Source organism: Hemiscyllium ocellatum, chromosome 2 (assembly GCF_020745735.1).
Source record: "Hemiscyllium ocellatum isolate sHemOce1 chromosome 2, sHemOce1.pat.X.cur, whole genome shotgun sequence".
Classification (NCBI taxonomy): Eukaryota; Metazoa; Chordata; class Chondrichthyes; order Orectolobiformes; family Hemiscylliidae; genus Hemiscyllium; species Hemiscyllium ocellatum.
Genome location: NC_083402.1, coordinates 42,473,152 through 42,493,837, shown reverse-complemented (window position 1 = coordinate 42,493,837; position 20,686 = coordinate 42,473,152). Strand labels below are relative to the sequence as shown.

The window sequence follows — 20,686 nt, the reverse complement described above, 5'->3', positions numbered from 1 at the left end:
ACATTAGAATGAAGCAATAAATAGTGGAAACAAAATTTGAAAGTCCAAATGAAACAGTACAGATACAAATATATAGTTAGTCTAATTTAAAAGGATAAACTATAATAATTCGTTGACATGTAAACTGTCAGTGAGTTTTAAGTTCTTGGATGTAAATTATATCAGTAGTGGGATGAAATGAAGTTCAGGGCTGGATATTTTTGTGTATAAATTGTTACACAAATGGTTGGGTATTAAATCTGATACCAACTGTTTCTTTCAAGAGGAAGTTATTCAGAAAATTGCACTGTGATAAATTTACAACATTGTTAGACTTCAATCTGTTTAAGTATGGGTGTAATGATGTAGATTGCATGTTGTTTGGTGAGCATTTCTGAAGGTCAGGATCTTTGTCTTTGTTACCTCATTTTATTTTATTTTTAAAGAATGTGCCTTGTCTAGCAAATATATTCATAGTTCAAATTCAATGTTTCTTGAAGGTGCTGTTCCTTTAAAGTTTCAGAATGATTGCTGCATGTTTGACTGATCAGAAGGAAACGTACAAATTTGGATGTGAAACAGATATCTCCAATGACAGCCCAACTTTAAAACTTTCAATGATTGATTTATATAAAATTGCTGTGGACTGAGATTTATTTGCATGTCATACATGTCAACAATGAGATACACAAGTTTTCTTTTTGTGAAATTACTAGCACTTGTGTTTGTGTTCTTTCAATGCAATTGTAAACAAAATGTAGAGATTTCTTATAGATATCCATTTGTGTTAAATGCGAAGTTATTCAAATTTCTTTTGAAGCTTTCTTTTTTAAAAGTCTGTTATATATGTTTCATTTGTTAACATTATAACCATGTGAAATGTGTTAATTGGACTGTATTTTAATGTGGGCTCAGAATCACATTTGCAGATAATTATCTCACTTTTTGTATATTAATTATTATTTAAAATCAGCCTAATGTGGCTGTAATATTTATATTGACCTAGAGATGGGAGAAAAAATTAGGAACTCAATTATTTTGAACAAATTAAAATGTGAGCCTGTTACAGCTGTTAAATGACCCAACTGTAACCCATGCTGTAGAATATTGATATTTGAGACAGCCTATCTTAAAAATGGTTTAAGATTTATTTGATATATCAAAAAAGACTTAAAGGGTGGAAGAATCGGATTCTAAAACCAGGATCTTATGTTGTGGTGCAAGGCTCCAACTATGATTGGAGATAAATCTCATAGTTGTATGTAATTGATTTCATAACTAGGTGAAAATGAAGAAATAGTCTTTCAACATTGACAATATACCATCATCATTCTCTGGAACATTAGCTTCAGAAGTTTTATGAAAAAGCTGTAGCAAATTCTGATTGATAATTGAGCAAATAGAGGGAGAAATTCATCTTAAGCAGTGACATAGAAAGATATTGGATAAGCCATCCATTGAGTTTAATGGAACTGAACATCAAGCACTGTGTATAATGGGCAGCTGATCCAGTACTGCTGTTTTATGCCACTACTATGAATTTCTAACCAGTATTGTTGAGAGCAGTTTCAAAGTGTTGATGAGGAACTCAAACAGGAAGTAACTAACAAGTTAATTATGTAAAACTTCACAGGTAAAGCTAATACGTGTGGCAATACACACAAAATTATTTAAATTTATCTTGTCCCTGACAAAGCAACTGGGTCAGTTGCACCACTCCTATAGATAGACTATATATATGTGTAAATTACAGTTAAAGCATTGTTCACGTGGTTACAAATATGTATTGGTTGTTTACTGAATGACTAACTCCAGAGTCATTACAACATCTTCCTTGTTTGGAAGGCACATTACAGTATTACTGCATAGATGTATTAATCTGTGGACTGCTTGTAAATTCTGTAAATAAAACATTCTTATATAATTTTTCTTTGCATTTTATATATTGCTAAAATTTGACATAAGGCCCTTTATTGTGGCAGGATTCTGTATTAGGTGAAGTTTTGTTTGTTTCCTGACATTCACAACTTTAGAAATGTTCCAAATTCTTGGAGATAGCTTGTTAATGCAGAAGGACGAATGTAGCCTCATCCAGAATCAAAGTGATCTAATTTATTTAGTATTAGTTAAATTTCTCCACAGATTCTCAATTTTTTACAACACAGTGCAAAGGTCATTTGGCCCATTGTGCTGGCTCTCCAAATGAGCATCTCACTTAATAAATTGTCTGCTGCTCAGAACTTTGTGTTAACTAGATGTTCCCGGTAAATAATATACAAATACATTAAAAACACAGAAATAGAGAACACATACCGGATCATCAACGCCACACTCACAGGAATTCGATTCACGAGAGAGGAAGAAAAGGACAACCGATTCCCATTCCTAGACATTATGGTACGGAGAACACCTAACGGAGAATTCAGCACAAAGGTATACAGGAAAGCCACACACACAGACCAAGTCCTGAACTACGAAAGCAACCACCCCAACACACACAAAAGAAGTTGCATCAAGACACTATTCAAAAGGGCCACAACACACTGCAGTACACCAGAACTACAAAAAGAGGAAGAAGAACACCTATACAATGTAGTCGCCAAAAATGGATACCCGCGCAATTTCATCAGATGCCTAAGGGAAAGACAACGGAATGAGGGCATGCCACAACCCAAAGGACTAGCCACACTACCATACATCAAGAGCATTTCCGAACTGACAGCCAGACTACTGCGACCACTAGGACTCATAACAGCACACAAACCAACAGCCACTCTCAGACAACAACTCACCAGAACGAAGGACCCGATACCCAGCATGAGCAAAACCAATGTCGTGTACAAAATCCCATGCAAGGACTGCACAAAACACTACATAGGACAAACAGGAAGACAGCTAATGATCTGCATCCATGAACACCAACTAGCCACGAAATGACATGACCAGCTATCCTTAGTAGCCACACACGCAGATGACAAGCAACATGAATTCGACTGGGACAACACTACTATTACAGGACAAGCCAAACCGAGAACAGCCAGGGAATTCCTAGAGGCATGGCACTCATCCACAGATTCAATCAATAAGCACATCGACCTGGACCCAATATACCGACCACTGCAGTGGACAGCTGGAACTGACAACCGGAAGCGGCAGATTCAAACCACTACAATTGCCGGAGGAAAGATCACAGAAGCGCTTCACAGGAGGCTCCTAAGCACTGAGGATGTCACCTAGACAGGGGACGAAACGTCTGCAACACAAATTCCCAGCTCGGCGAACAGAACCACAACATTTTGATTTTCTATCATTGTTAGTTGCATCCCATCATCAAACATGTTTATCTTTCCTATTACAGTACATACTACTTCATTAAAATCCAGCTACCATTCTGTCGTCCATCTCTCAATTTACTAATGGTGTGACTTGCAGGTGGCCATAGCTTTTGAAAATCCATTCAAACTCCGAAATAATTTGTTCATTTAGCATATTTTTAATGTTTATAGTTTTCAAATGCGTTTGTTAACTTTTCTCTGGGAATTAAGCAGCCTGAAATTTCCCCTGAAATTTGGATGCTTGGGCCTACATGTAAGATGTGGAAGATGCAAATATTTGTATTTGTCGTTAAAATTCACTGGTTATATTTTTGGCACTTAAATATTTTCTACAATGCATTCCATTGTTTTTAAGATGCTTCATCCTCTCTAAAGAATCCTGGTCAATTTCCTATTTGTCACCAATTTTTATTTTCATCCCTTCCTAATTGTTACCCTGAATCTACTTTGCTTAAGGTTTAGTAGACTTTCATTCTGAAATTTGGTTGAAAAATAAACCAACTTTTGAAAACTTATCACCTTGTCAAATAAGACTATGTTTCAGCACCTTGATAACATCATGTATGTGCTTCAGTGATCTGCAGAATAATCTTAAGAATTAGGATACTATTAAGACTTCAGGTGGCTTTATTCTCTCTAGGATCTTCCTTCTGGATAGATAGCAGATCAGCAGTTGGAACATCAAGCATTTGTACTCAGTTGGATTACCATTGCATTGCTGTTTATAAACTGTAGCTGTGTTTCTGATACCCGTGATGCGGAGGTGCCGTTGTTGGACTAGGGTTGACAAAGTTAAAAATCTCACACCACTAGCTTATAGTTTAAATGGGTTTGTTTGGAAGTACAAGCTTTCAGAACGCTCTCCTTCGTTAGGTAGCTGATGGGGCAGGATCATAGAACATGGAATTTATAGTTAAAGATCAAAATGTCGTACAACTGATGTATTGAACAAATCTCAATTGCTGCTAAGTCTTTAATCACTTAGAATGGGATTGCAGGTTTCAATTCATTAATTTGTAAATCCCAGAAGGTGGAAGACGGAGGGTGCTGGTGGAGGGTTGCTTTTCAGACTGGACGCCTGTGACCACAAGGATCAGTGCTGGGTCCACTGCTTTTCATCAGTAAAATAAATAACTTGGATGTGAACATAGGAGGTATAGTTAGTAAGTTTGCAGATGACATCCAAAATTGGAGATGTAATGGACAGCAAAGAAGATTACCTCAGATTACAATGGAACCTTGATCAGATGGGCCAATAAGCTGAGGAGTGGCAGCTGGAGTTTAATTTAAATAAATGTGAGGTGCTGCATTTTGGAAAAGCAAATCAGAGCAAGACTTATACATTTAATGGTAAGGTCCTAGGGAGTGTTGCTGAACAAAGAGACCTTGGAGTGCAGGTTCATAGTTGCTTGAAAGTGGAGTCACAGGTAGGTAGGATCGTGAGAAGGCATTTGGTATGTTTCCTTTACTGGTCAGAGCATTGAATATAGGAGTTGGGAGGTCATGTTGTGGCTGTACAGGACTTTGTTTAGGCCACTTTTGGAATATTCCGTGCAATTTTGGTCTCCCTCCTATCAGAAGGATGTTGTGAAACTTGAAAGGGTTCAGAAAAGACTGACAAGGTTGTTGCTAGGATTGGAGGATTTGAGCTACTGGGAGATGCTGAATAGGCTGGGGCTGTTTTCCCTGGAGCATCAGTGGCTGAGGAGGTGATCTTAGAGGTTTATAAAATCATGAGAGGCATGGATAGGATAAACAGACATGGTCTTTTCTCTGAGATGGGGGAGTCCAGAACTAGAGAGGATAGGTTCAGGGTGAGGAGGGAAAAATTTATAAGGGACCTACAAGGCAACATTTTCACGCAGAGAGTATTGCATGTATGGAATGAGCTGCCAGAGGAAGCAGTGGAGGCTGGCAGCATTTAAAAGGCATCTGGATGGATATATGAATAGGAATGGTTTAGAGGGATATGGTCCAAGTGCTCGTAAATGAGAGTAGATTAGGTTAGGATATCTGCATAGACGGGTTGGACTGAAGCATCTGTTTCTATGCTGTATATCTCTATGAGACTCTAAGTCACATTTCCAAAATAACTTAAGGTTTTATATTTTTAAAAAATGACATCTCAGCTCAAACAATACATTAAGGGTATGAGGTTAGAGTCTGTCCATATCCCAACATTGAGTCAGACTGGTTCTATTTCCAAAGTAGGGATTGGTAGAATGTCACATGGACTAATTGCCCACAACTTATGTGCTTTTTAAACAAACTAGAGTGTGACTGCAAATAAAAATCTGCAAATGTAAATTCGCCCAATACACACACACACACACACACACACACATATATATATAAAAAAAATGTGTGGGGAGGGGGTGGGGGGAGTGCTGCCCCACTGGCATGCCCATCACCTGCCCTGCCTTATTTCCCAAGAGTAAGTCATGTTTTGCACCTTCTCTAGTAGGTACATCCACCTACTGAATCAAAACATTTTCTTGTACACACTGAACAAATTTCTTTCCATCCAACCCCTTACTACTAGGGTAGTCCTAGACTATGTTTGGAAAGTTAACTCCCCATCATTCTCAATTTCCTCTTGACTGCTGGGGGTGTATAGTACAATAGCAATAAGGTGATCATCCCTTATTTCTCAGTTCCACCCAAATAACTTGCCTGGAGGTATTCCCAGGAATGTCTTCCCTAAGTACAACCATAATGTTATCCCTACTCAAAACTGCCACTTCGCCCCCTTCCCCCACTTTCGATCCTTCATGTAGCATCCATATCCTGGAACAGCATAGAGATGTACAGAATAGGAACAGACCCTTTAGTCCAACTTGTCCATGCTGACCAGATACCCCAACCCAATCTAGTCCCACCTGCCAGCACCCAGTACATATCCCTCCAAACCCTTCCTATTCATATACCCATCCAGATGCCTTTTAAATGTTGCAATTGTACCAGTCTCCACCACATCCTCTGGCAGCTCATACCATACATGTATCACCCTGTGTGAAAATGTTGCCTGTTAGGTTTCTTTTATATCTTTCCCCTCTCACCCTAAACCCCTATGCGCTCTAGTTCTGGACTCCCCCACCCCAGGGAAAAGACTTTCTCTATTTATCCTATCCATGCCCCTCATAATTTTATAAACCTCTATAAGTCAAGCCTCAGCCTCTAATGCTCCGGGGAAAACAGCCGTAGCCTATTCAACCTCCCTATAGCTCCAACCCTGGCAACATCCTTGTAAATCTTTTCTGAGCCCTTTCAAGTTTCACAACATCGTTCAGGTAGAAAGGAAACCAGAATTGCATGTAATATTCCAACAGTGGCCTAACCAATGTCCTCTACAGCCGCAACATGTACTCAAAACTTTGACCTATGAAGAAAAGCATACCAAATGCCTCCTTCACTATCCTATCCAGCTGCGACTCCACTTTCAAGGAGCTATGAACCTGCACTTCAAGGTCTCTTTGTTCAGCAGCACTCCCTGGGATCTTACCGTTAAGTGTATAAGTCCTGCTAAGATTTGCTTTCCCAAAATGCAGCACCTCGCATTTATCTGAATTAAACTCCATCTGCTGCTTCTTAGCCCATTGGCCCATCTGATCAAGATCCCGTTGTAATCTGAGGTAACCTTCGCTGTCCACTATACCTCCAATTTTGGTGTCATCTGCAAACTTATTAATTATACCTCATATGCTCACATCCAAATCATTTATATAAATGAGGAAAAGTAATAGACCCAGCACCAATCCTTGTGGCACTCCACTGGTCACAGGCCTCCGATCTGAAAAGCAATCCACCACCACCACCCTCTGTCTTCTACTTTTGAGCCAGTTCTGTATCCAAATGGCTAGTTCTGTCTGTATTGTATGAGATGTAACCTTGCTAACCAGTCTCCCATGGGGAACCTTGTCAAATGCCTTACAGAAGTCCATATAGATTACGTTTATCGCTCTGTCCTCATCAATCCTCTTTGTTATTTCAAAAAACTCAATCAAGTTTGTGAGACATGATTTCCCACGCACAAAGCCAGATTACCTATCCCTAATCAGTCTTTGCCTTTCCAAATACATCTACATCCTGTCCCTCAAGATTCCCTCCAACAACTCGCCCACCATCGACATCAGGCTCACTGCTCTATAGTTCCCTGGCTTGTCCTTTCCACCTTTCATAAACGGTGGCACCATATTAGCCAACCTCCAGTCTTCCAGCACCTCACCTGTGACTATCGATGGTACAAATATCTCAGCAAGAGGCCCAGCAATCACTTCCCTAGCTTCCCACAGAGTTCTAGGGTTTACATGTTCAGGCCCTTGGGGATATATCCACTTTTATGCGTTTCAAGACATCCAGCACTTCCTCTTCTGTAATATGGACATTTTGCAAGATGTCACTATCTATTTCCTTACATTCTATATCTTCCATGTCCTTTTCCACAATAAATACTGGTGCAAAATACTCATTTAATATCTCCCCCATTTCCTGCAGCTCCACACAAAGGCTACCTTGCTGATTTTTAAGGGGCCCTATTCTCTCCCTGGTTATCCTTTTGTCCTCAATGTATTTGTAAAAACCCTTTGGATTCTCCTTAACCCTATTTGCCATGTCCCCTTTTTACCCTCCTGATTTCTCTCTCAAGTATACTCCTAATGCCTTCTAAGGATTCACTCCTGATACTTAGAAGACCTGACATACACGTCCTCCTTTTTCTTAACGAAACTCTCATTTTCTTTAGTCATCCAGCATTCCCTATACCTACCACCTTTTCCTTTCATCCTAACAGGAATATACTGTCTCTGGATTCTTGTTATCTCACTTCAGAAGGCTTCCCATTTTCTAGCTGTCCTTTACCTGCAAACATCTGCTCCCAATCAGCTTTTGAAAGTTCTTGCCTAATGCCATCAAAATTGGCCTTTCTCCAATTTAGAACTTCAATTTTTTGATCTGATTTAAAACTAATAGAATTATGGTCGCTGGACCCAAAGTGCACCCCCACTGACACCTCAGTCACCTGCCCTGCCTTATTTCCCAAGAGTAAGTCAAGTTTTGTACCTTCTCTAGTAGGTACATCCATATACTGAATCAGAAAATTGTCTTGTAAAAACTTAACAAATTCCTCTTCATCTAAACCCTTAATGCTATGGCAGTCCCAGTCTAAGTTTTGGAAAGTTAAAATTCCCTATTATTCTTACAGATAAGTGAGTTCTCCTTCCAAATTTGTTTCTCAATTTCCCTCTGATTATTAGGGGATCTATAATACAATCCCAATAAGGTGATCAGCCCTTTCCTATTTCTCAGTTCCACTCAAATAACTTCTCTGGATGTATTTCTGGGAATATCCTCCCTCAGTACAGTTGTAATGCTATCCCTTTTCAAAAACGCCACCCCCCCCCCCCCCCTCCTCTCTTGCCTCCCTTTCTGTCCTTCCTGTAGCATTTGTACCCTGGAACATTAAGTTGCCAATCCTGTCCATCCCTGAGCCATGTTCCTAACCATGCCCCGAGTTCATCTGCCTCCCCTGTTAGGCCCCTTGCCTTGAAATAAATGCTGTTTAATTTATCAGACCTACCTAGTTCTCTGCTTGTCCCTGCCTGCCCTGACTGTTGACTTGCTTCTATTCTCAACTGTACTAGTCTCAGATTGATCTCTTTCCTCACTATGTCCTTGGATCCCACTCCACCTCCACCTCCACCCCACCCCCCCACCAAGCTTACTAGTTTAAATCCTCCCAAGCAGCTCCAGCAAATCTCCCTGGCAGTATTATAGTCCCCTTCCAATTCAGGTGCAATCCGTCCTTCTTGTACAGGTCACTCCTACCCCATAGGAGATTCTAATGATCCAAAAATTTGAATTCTTTTCGCATACACCAGCTCCTCAGCCATGCATTCAAGCTTCCTGTCCTGTATATCCCTGAGCCATGTTTTCATAATTGCTACAATATCCCAGTTCCATGTTCCTAACCATATCCTGAGTTAATCTGCCTAACTTGTTAGGTCTCTTGCATTGAAATAAATGCACTTTAATTTATCAGTCCTATCTTGTTCTTTACTTTGTTCCTGTCTGCCCTGTGTGTTCGACTTACTCCTTTTCCCAACTGTACCAGTCTTAGACCAATCTCTTTCCTTATTATCTTGCTGGGGACCAACCCCCACTAGTTTAAATCCTCCCAAGTAGCTCTTGCAAATCTCCCTACTGGAATGTTAGTTAGTACCTTTCTAATTCAGGTGCAATCTGTCTTCCTCGTGCAGGTTATGTTTACCCCAGAAGACATTCAATGATCCAAAACTGTGAATCCTTCTCTTCTGCACCAGCTCCATACATTCATCTGCTCTATCCACCTATTCCTATCTTCATTAGCCTATGGCACAGGGGATAATCTAGATATTACTACCCTCAAGGACCTACTTTTAAAATTTCTGCCTAACTTCCTACATTCTCTCCTCAAATCTTATGCTTTTCTCTTCCTGTGCCATTAGTTCCAATGTATACTAGTCCCTCTCCCCTTTGAGAATATTCTGCAATCTCTCCAAGATATCTTTGATCCTGGCTCCAGGAAAGTGACACATCACTCTGATGCCTTGCTATCGGCTGCAGAATCATCTGTCTGTGCCTCTGACTAGACAGTCCCCTATCACGATCGATCGCTTGGAACCTGGTCTACCCCTCCTTAAATTAGAGCCGGTCTCAACACCAGAAACCTGGCTGTCAGTGCTATACTCCTGTGAGAGTCCGTCACCTCCTACATTTTCAAAAATTGCATACTTGTTTTGGGATTGGGATAGCTACAACAGACTCGTGCACTACCTGTCTCCCTCCCCTACATTTCCTGATGGTTACCCATCTACCTGACTGTATCTTCAGTTTATCTCCCTCCCTGTAACTGCTATCCATTATACCCTCAAGCTCCTGTAAATTCCTCAATGCCTCTAACTGCCACTCCACCCGATTCATGCAATCTGGTGGGATTTGCAACCAAACATACTGTCGACACCATCTCAGTAACATGAAAACTCTCCCTCATCTCCTACTTCCAACAGGAAGAATATATCACTCCACTAAAGGCTATCTTTGCACCCTAACAATCCACAGACCCAGAAAATAGCACAGTCTTACTGTTCTAAAAACACTGCTCCAGTACATATGTTTTTTTTTGTTTTTAAAGTTTAATCAAGAGACAGATCTCAATAAAAACATAATTAAAAAAACTCATTCTACTCACTATTATGGATTAACAAAAGAAAAACAGTAAAGTTATATAAAGTTGAGATAATTTGGAGAGCCCACACAAATATGTTTGGCAGAACAGCTCTCTGTCATATAAAAACTATGAAGAAATTATTTCTGCAAATCCCTTAAAGTTAGGGTGTAGGTTTGATATCCAGACGTTTCGTTACCTGACTAGGTAACATCAGTGACGACCTCTAAATGAAGCAAAGCTGTTGTCTCCTGCTTTCTCTTTATATGTTTGTCCTGGGTGGGGTTCCTGGAGTTTGTGGTGATGTCATTTCCTGTTCGTTTTCTGAGGGGTTGATAGATGGTATCTAGATCTATGTGTTTGTTTATGGCATTGTGGTTGGAGTGCCAGGCCTCTAGGAATTCTCTGGCATGTCTTTGCTTAGCCTGTTCCAGGATAGTTGTGTTGTCCCAGTCGAAATGGTGGCTTTTCTCATCCGTGTGTAGGGCTATGGGAGAAGAGAGGGTCGTGTCTTTTTGTGGCTAGCTGGTGTTCGTGTATCCTGGTGGCTAACTTTCTTCCTGTTTGTCCTACATAGTGTCTGTGAGAGTCCTTGCATGGAATTTTGTAGATGACGTTGGTTTTGTCCATGGGATGTACTGGGTCTTTTAACTTTGTTAGTTTTTGTTTGAGAGTGTTGGTGGGTTTGTGTGCTACTAGGATTCTGAGGGGTCTTCGTAGTCTGGTTGTCATTTCTGAAACTTCTTTGATGTATGGTAAATTAGTTGAGGTGCTAGAAATTAAACAAATCTAATCTCCAAATTCATAGGAGATCATTCGAGAATTCTGTGTAATTTCCCTATTTGTGCACAAAGAACTCCTAACTTTTCCACGAAACTTTTTTCTCTGTCTCTCTCTCTCTCTACAGAAGCTGTTACTGTCTGATGAACGGCCACCCTGTTCTGAATAGAGTTGCTTTAAGCCAAACGTTAACCAAGTATCGTCCCGCAGTTTATGTTTCTTTATTTGACTCGTCTGGAATGATGAGAGGTTCCGGTGTTGGACTGGGGTGTACAAAGTTAAAAATTACACAACATCAGGTTGTGGTCCAACAGGCTTTATTTGGAAGCAGGAGAAAGTGAGGACTGCAGATGCTGGAGATCAGAGCTGAAAATGTGTTGCTGGAAAAGCGCAGCAGGTCAGGCAGCATCCAAAGAGCAGGAGAATCGACGTTTCGGGCATGAGCTCTTCTCTTTCTTCATTCCTGAAGAAGGGCTCATGCCTGAAACGTTGATTCTCCTGCTCTTTGGATGCTGCCTGACCTGCTGCGCTTTTCCATCAACACATTTTCAGCCCTTTATTTGGAAGCACACTAGCTTTCAGAGCGCTGCTCTGGACAACCACCTGATGAAGGAGCAATGCTCAGAAAGCCAGTGTTTCCAATTAAACCTGTTGGACCATAATCTGGTGTTGTGTGATTTTTTAACTTTGTATGTGGGTGGGCTCTGTGGAACAAAGTGCAAGTCAATTCGCTGCGAGCAGGAGTGTTTGAGGTGGAGTCCCAAAGGTTGTGTCCCAGTGCAGGCGGGCCCCCGGTTTGCAGACTCACTCGCGCCGCCGCTCGCTCTGGAGCCGTTGGGCCCCTGGCTGCAGGATGCTGCTGCACGCGCGGAACCTGCGGCTCTGCTTCCTCGGAGCGCGAGCCTGGTCTGCCCCACGACCGCGCCGTTACCACGGAGACAAAGTGGCGACGGTCGGATCGGAGCCCGACACCAACTCGGACCTCTTCCAGGTAGGCCGCGCTTGCAGCCCCGGACTCGCCTGGAAACGTCCATTGGATGGAGGGAGGGAGGGAAGTCACTGCGGACAGCACCGAGTAGCACGGGGGGAGTGGGTACAGTGCAGCTTCTCCTGGTACTGAATCGCACAGGGAAGGATGTATGTGCACCAGTCTTCACAAATACGACATTGAGAACATTTAAGTTCGTGACATTTCTTTTTAGTTTGGCTCATGTTTCTGTGACTCCTTCTGAAGTCCTTGAACTTGCAGCTGCTATCTGGCACCATGTTTACTCGTGCTGCTGCTGCTAGTTTGAATCATTCCTGCCACAACACCAAGACAGGTAACAATCTTAGATGGCCATTCACCCATTGTGTCTGTGCCAGCAGACTGGCAGAGGGACCTGAATTGTCCAATTGTCCAGCTCCTTCTGGTACCTCTGGCTCTTTGCTGCCCTTTGTCCAATTCTGTTTTAAATGTTAGTATTGAATCTTTATTTTTATCACTTTTCCAAGCGCTTTTTCTGTAGTGACAGTTTGAAGTTTCTGCCTGCTGTTTGTCTCTTGACTTTCTACCACTGAGTATGGCAGCATTTAAGTTGATCTTGACAGCTCGTGTTGTGTAATGGTGGCTGAATCATAGAATCCCTACAGTATGGAAAGAGGCTACTCAGCCACTTGTGTCTGCACTAACCCATCAAAGAGCACCCCACCCAGACACATCCTTGGACACTATGGACAATTTGGCATGGTTGGTCCACCTAACTTGCACACCTTTGGACTGTGGGAAGAAACTACAGTACCCAGTGGAAACCCATGCAGCCATGAGCTAAATGTATAAACTCCACACAGATAGTTGCACAAGGCTGGAATCAAACCAGGTGTTGTGAGGCAGCAGTGCTAACTACTGAGCCATCATACTGCCCACTATAATGTCCTCCTCCTGGACCAAGTGGCCCCGTTGGAAAAACATTCTAATTTTCCTCTTAGAAAATTACAGGAGTCAGTATCAAGTTGAATAACTTTAAGGCCTGAGCACCTTTTCCCTTTTCCTTACTCCAATTTCTATACAACAAGCCTTATCATCACATGGGCTAGTACCAGAAACAACCCATTGTCAGCCACTAATGGTCCAAGTGAACAACTTTTGACTTTGTCCAGACTGACCATTGCCCATTCTTTTGTTTGTCCAGCTGTTCTCTCTCTTGGCTTTATAAGTACCTGTTGTTAATTCCTGCCCACACATCCCTCTCATCCTCAACATATATGCCACCCTTTCCCTAGCTACAGTCAGTTCTGAAGAAGGGTCACTGGACCTGGAGAGTTAACCTTTTTTTGTCTACAGATACTGCCAGACCTGCTGAATTTTCTGTAATTTCTGTTTTTGTTTCATTTGTGTCACTTTAGCTGTGGCATCATTTGTAAGGGTCCTACTTTGGATCAAATGTGACACTTTTGGTTTCTGAATCTTCATCAACAGTTAATCATCTTCCTTGCAATTCATTGAGTGACCTGGTGGTGGTGTGTACACTAACAGCATACTACAATTTGATAACAAAATTGTACAAAACACTCAACGAGACATGATTTCTCCTTCAACCATCTACTTGTTCCATTCGGTGTAAATGGCTTGTTAAGGGGCACATTCAGAGTCAAATGATGAACGCAAGACACCGGCATATAATTGCAATTTGGGTGTAATTTCTTCAAAGGGACTGTTTGATCACATGGGCTATATGGGCTGTAAGTCTTTCCCACACTAATAAACTTTAATCTTTTTACGTAGACTTCTGGAATTTTGATAACACACTTTGATTTGCGATTTCACTCACTCCATTTTCATTTATCAAACAGTGTTTCAATCCAGGAGGTAAAAGCAATGACTGCAATCCAAACATTCATCCAAACAAAATCTCTTACATAGAAATGAGCCTAAGCTTGAACATCATCCTGTTAGACATGGAAGCTGGTCCCAATCTGAATCTTGTCTTCTCATATCCAGTGGTTTTCATTAAAACTGTTCTTGAATCTTTTCACTTCACACTTTGGTTTCTGTGTGTGTTGAAATTAATGAGTGTTGCATCCATATTCCAACATACCATAATGGGTACTCATGTTTTCTGCAGGTGGCTTATGAGAAATTGCTGGACACTGATAAATTTGATATCAAGTTTTTTTGGTAGTCTTTGAGCAGTCTTCATCTTTTGCTGCAGCACCAAACATTTTTGTTCCATAGATCAGCTATACCAGCAAGCTTTTGCTCTGAAATCTTTACAGAAGTGTGGGTTTGATTGGCCCAATTGAATATGTATACGTACATCACATTTCTGACAAATTAAAAAATGGTATGATTTGTAGCTTGAAGCCATCTTCATACTTCATTTTGTTTTCCCCAGGTAACTTCACAACATAGCCTGTACTACTTATCAGTAAAACGTCTCGAGGGGGTGGTGGGGAAATACTAATGCGAATGTTGCACATTGTGTTTGAAATGAGGAGTCAAACACATTCAATGCAAAAGCATGACTTTTGGGAAAGTAGCGAGATACTTGTCAACTTGTAAACTGTGATTCATGTTCTTCTTGGTATGATTTCTGTTATTATGAGGCTGCTTCTGCTGTCAATAAAGGATTTTGAAAACTGGCTCATTTAGAAGATTGAAGAGGAATGGACTTTTTAATAAAGCTCATTAAACAGACACTTCGGATGCTTTTTTTAAAAAGATATTTGCTTGAAGTCACGTCTCAAAGTAACTATTTAGGCTGGTTTTACTAGATCACTTTATCAACCTGTGGTAAAGTAGCTAAGACATATGGTTACTTTATTACTCAAAGATTTTCCTTAGAGCAGAGAAGCTGAGGGGAAATTTAATTGAGGTGTACAAAGTCCTAAGGGAATTCCTTTTTTCCTTACTTAGGAGTTGTTAACTGTTTTAAGGTAAGGAGCAGGAGGTTTAGATAGGTTTGGAAGAAAACTATTCACCCAGTAGATTGTGGTGTCCGGAGCTTACTGCTAAAGGTGATAGAAGTAGGAACCCCCGAGATGTGTAAGAACTATTTAGGTGAACACTTGAAGCACCATTGCATTAAAGTCTATGGGTGAAGTATTAGAAAGTAGGATTTGAATATATCACTGTTTGATGACTGGCTTGGATGTGATAGAACATAGAACATAGAAGGATACAGCGCAGTACAGGCCCTTCGGCCCTCGATGTTGCGCCGACCGAATCCTACCTCACCTATACTAGCCCAATAACTTCCAAATGCCTATCCAATGCCCGCTTAAATGACCATAAAGAAGGAGAGTTCACCACTGATACGGGCAGGGCATTCCATGAACTCACAACCCGCTGTGTGAAGAATCTACCCCTAACATCTGTCCTATACCTACCACCCCTTAATTTAAAGCTATGTCCCCTAGTAACACCTGACTCCATTAGCGGTAAAAGGTTCTTAGTATCTACCCTATCTAAACCCCTAATCATCTTCTACACTTCTATCAGATCTCCCCTAAACCTTCTCTTCTCCAATGAGAACAGCCCCAAGTGCCTCAGCCTTTCCTCATAAGATTTTCCTACCATTCCAGGCAACATCCTGGTAAACCTCCTCTGCACTCGTTCTAAAGCTTCCACATCCTTCCTATAGTATGGCGACCAAAACTGCACACAATACTCCAGATGAGGCCTCACCAGAGTCTTATACAACTGCAACATGACCTCAGGACTCCGGAACTCAATTCCTCTGCCAATAAAGCCCAGTACACCATATGCCTTCCTCACAGCACTATTTACCTGGGTGGCAACTTTCAGAGATCTGTGTACATGGACACCAAGATCCCTCTGCTCATCCACACTACCAAGTAGCCTACCATTAGCCCAGTAATCCATCATCTTGTTATTCCTACCAAAGTGAACGACTTCGCACTTAGCTACATTGAATTCCATTTGCCACATTTCCGCCCAGCTCTGCAACTTATCTATATCCCGCTGTAACCTACCACTTCCTTCCTCACTATCCACAACTCCACCGACTTTTGTGTCATCCGCAAACTTGCTTACCCAGCAAGTTTTGTGAGGCACGACCTGCCCTTCACAAAACCATGCTGGCTATCCCTGATCACGTTATTCCTACCCAGATGTTCATAAATCTTATCCCTTACCATTCTCTCTAAGACTTTGCCCACCACTGAAGTCAGACTCACTGGCCTATAGTTACTAGGGCTATCCCTACTCCCTTTCTTGAACAATGGGACCACATTCGCTATCCTCCAGTCCTCTGGTACTATTCCCGTTGACAATGATGACATAAAAATGGGCTGAAGGGCCTTGTTCTGTGCTGTAAGTACTCAAGTTACATGCCTGACCTTCTTTGTAAATCAGCTTCTTCAGAGATGATACCTCTGGCATAGGTAGGAAGTGAGCCAGGTTCCCTGGTCCAGAGGTAGGGCACTACCTTAGCACCTCAAGACCCCTCTAGTCTGAGTTTATGACTATTAGGAATTGTGGCTTTTTGATATTGTTTGAAGTCACTCAACCTAGATTCTTCCATTTACTTGAAAGATATTTTGAGAATCCATAGGTGTACAGCATGGAAACAGATCCTTCGGTCCAACCCGTCCATGCCGACCAGATATTCCCAACCCAATCTAGTCCCATCTGGCATCACAAAGCCCATATCACTCCAAACCCTTCCTATTCATATACCCACTCAAATGCCTTTTAAATGTTGCAATTGTACCAGCCTCCACCACTTCCTCTGGCAGCTTATTCCATACACGTACCACCCTGTGTGAAAAAGTTGCCCCTTAGGTCTCTTTTATATCTTTCCCCTCTTGCCCTAAACCTATGCCCTCTAGTTCTGGACTCCCCCACCCCAGGGAAAAGTCTTTATTTATCTAAAATCTCTATAAGGTCCCCTCTCAACCTCCGACACTCCAGGGAAAACAGCCCCAGCCTATTCAGCCTCTCCCTGCAGCTCAGATCCTCCAATCCTGGCAACATCCTTGTAAATCTTTTCTGAATCCTTTCAAGTTTCGCAACATCTTTCCGATAGGAAGGAGACCAGAATTGCACGCAATATTCCAACAATGGCTTAACCCATGTCCTGGAGCCGCAACATGACCTCCCAACTCCTGTACTCAATACTCTGACCAATAAAGGAAAGCAATAAAATGCCTTCTTCACTATCCTATCTACCTGTGACTCCACTTTCAAGGAGCTGTGAACCTGTACTCCAAGGTCTCTTTGTTCAGCAATACTCGCTAGGACATTACCATTAAGTGTATAAATCCTGCTAAGATTTGCTTTCCCAAAATGCAGCACCTCACATTTATCTGAATTAAACTCCATCTGCCACTTCTCAGCCCATTGGTCCATCTGATCGAGATCCTGTTGTAATCTGAGGTAACTTTCTTCGCTGTCCACTACACCTCTAATTTTGGTGTCATCTGCAACCTTACTAACTGTAACTCTTATGTTCACATCCAAATCATTTATGTAAATGACAAAATGTAGAGGACCCAGCACCGATCCTTGTGACACTCCACCGCTCACAGGCCTCCAGTCTGTAAAACGACCCTCCACCACCAACCTCTGTCTTCTACCTTTGAGTCAGTTCTGTATCCAAATGGCTAGTTCTCCCTGTATTCCATGAGATCTAACCTTGCTAACCAGTCTTCCATGGGGAACCTTGTCAAATGCCTTACTGAAGTCCATATAGATCACATCTACTGTTCTGCCCTCATCAATCCTCTTTGTGACTTCTTCAAAAAACTCAATCAAGATTGAGAGACACGATTTTCTACGCACAAAGCCATGTTGACTATCCCTAATCAGTCGTTGCCTTTCCAAATACATGTACATCCTGTCCCTCAGGATTCCCTCCAACAATCTGCCCATCACCGACGTCAGGCTCACTGGCTTATAGTTCCCTGGCTTGTCCTTACCACCTTTCTTAAACAGTGGCACCATGTTTGCCAACCTCCAGTCCTCCGACACCTCACCTGTGACTATTCATGATACAAATATCTCAGTAAGAGGCCCAGCAATCACTTCCCTAGCTTCCCACAGAGTTCTAGGGTATACCTGATCAGGTCCAGAGAATTATCCACCTTTACCCATTTCAAGACATCCAGCACTTCCTCCTCTGTAATATGGATATTTTGCAAGGTATCACCATCTATTTTGCTACTTTCTATATCTTCCATATCCATTTCCACAGTTAATACTGATGCAAAATACTCATTTAGTATCTTCCCCATTTTTGCAGCTCCACACAAAGGCTGATCTTTGAGGGGCCCTATTCTCTCCCTTGTTACCCTTTTGTCCTTAATGCATTTGTAAAAACTCTTTGGATTCTCCTTAATTCTATGTGTAAGCTATCTCATGTCCCCTTTTTGCCCTCCTGATTTCCCTCTTAAGTATACTCCTACTTCTTTTATACTGTTCTGAGGATTCACTCGGTCTATCCTGTCTATACCTTACATATGCTTCCTTCTTTTTCTTAACCAAACCCTCAATGTTTTTAGTCATCCAGCATTCTCTATACCTACCAGCCTTTCCTTACAGCTGAACAGGAATATACTTTCTCTGGATTCTTGTTATCTCATTTCTGGAGGCTTCCCATTTTCCAGCCGTCCCTTTACCTGCGAACACCTGCCCCCAATCATCTTTTGAAAGTTCTTGCATAATACCATCAAAATTAGCCTTTCTCCAATTTAGAACTTCAGCTTTTAGATCTGGACTTTCCTTTTCCATCACTATTTTAAATCTAGTAGAATTATGGTCGCTGGCCCCAAAGTGCTCCCCCACTGACACCTTAGTCACCTGCCCTGCCTTATTTCCCATGAGTAGATCAGGTTTTGTACCTTCTCTAGTAGGTACATCCACATACTGAATCAGAAAATTGTCTTGTACAAACTTAACAAATTCCTCTCCATCTAAACCCTTAACATTATGGCAGTCCCAGTCTATGTTTGGAAAGTTAAAATCCCCTACCATAACTACCCTATTATTCTTACAGATAGCTGAGATCTCCTTACAAGTTTGTTTCTCAATTTCCCTCTGACTATTGGGGATCTATAATACAATCCTAATAAGGTGATGATTCCTTTCTTATTTCTCAGTTCCACCCAAATAACTTCCCTGGATGTATTTCCAGGAATAGCCACCCTCAGCACAGCTGTAATGCTATCCCTTATCAAAAACGACACTCCCCCTCCTCTCTTGCCTTCCTCTCTATCCTTCCTGTAGCATTTGTATCCGAGAACATTAAGCTGCCAGTCCTGTCCATCCCTGAGTCATGTTTCTGTAATTGCTATGATATCCCAGTCCCAAGTAGAGAGTTGGAAAACTGACACGGCTGTCCTTCTGAGAAGTTTCTGAAAGATTTCTTCTCTACATATCTTGTGTAACCTGCTTCTGAAAAGATCCTAGTGACACGGGAATCTGTCTTGTAGTCAGCCATCTACTTATACCAGGACACCAGTCATGCAGAGTACTTATTTAATATCTCAGCTTTGTCATCTGCCTCATTCCTTTTTGTTTTATAATTATGCATCCTAAGTCTTTGATCTCAGCATTTGACCCAAGACAGCAATCCTTACCTCTTCTCCAGAACATTTCTCGGGTCTTGATTTCACTCCATTCTCCTTGTGCCAAATTGGCAGCATGTCCTGAGCAGCAGCTTCTGAGTCCAGTCCCTAATGATTGCCTCTGGAATATACCATTACTTTTTTTTTCTACTTTATATGTAATCCCTTAGTGATAAACATAGGTCAGAAAAATTATTCTTTGCCTATGCAAGCGATGCCTATATTTACCCTTTTATCCTTGAATACCACAACCACAATATTGGCAAAGGTATCCAGTCATGAACGACTTAGAGCTTCCTTATATTGAATAGTGAATTGATGAAATTCATCAAATGATATTAAAAACTCCTGCAGTTAGTTTGTTTAATCTGAATCACATAGTGTGTAACATTCCTTTGAATTGTACAATTCCAGCGCCATTCATGACTCCTCAGATACTGAAGCAGTCTATGTTCAGATGCAACAAGATCTGGACAATATCCAGGCTTGGGCTGACAAGTGACATTCACACCACACAAATGCCAGGCTAGTACCATCATCAATCAGAGACAATCTAACCACAGCCCCATGACACTCAGTGGTGTTACCATCACTGAATCCCTCACTATCCACATCCTGGAGATTATTATTGACCAGAAACTTAACTGGACTCATCATATAAACACAGTGGCTATAACAGCAGTCAGGCACGAGGAATATTGTGGCAAGTAACTCACCTCCTGACTCTCCAAAGCTTCCACCATCTACAAGGCACAGTTCAGCAGTGTAATGGAATACTCCCCACTTAATTTGATGAGTGCAGCTTCAACAACTCAATGAGCTT

At 41.6% G+C, this 20,686-nt stretch overlaps 1 protein-coding gene across 2 annotated transcripts in view; it reads left to right on the top strand.

Moving 5' to 3' along the window:
- The first annotated feature begins 12,034 nt into the window (after window positions 1-12,034).
- Window positions 12,035-20,686, top strand: part of mccc2 (methylcrotonyl-CoA carboxylase subunit 2) — a 130,998-nt gene continuing 122,346 nt past the window's right edge. The window contains exon 1 of one of the 2 annotated variants that reach the window (XM_060836240.1): window positions 12,035-12,286. In XM_060836240.1, coding sequence (XP_060692223.1) covers window positions 12,149-12,286 — 138 coding nt within the window. In that variant the 5' untranslated portion in view covers window positions 12,035-12,148. The remainder of the gene's footprint in view (window positions 12,287-20,686) is intronic. The other variant, XM_060836231.1, reaches the window with a different exon arrangement.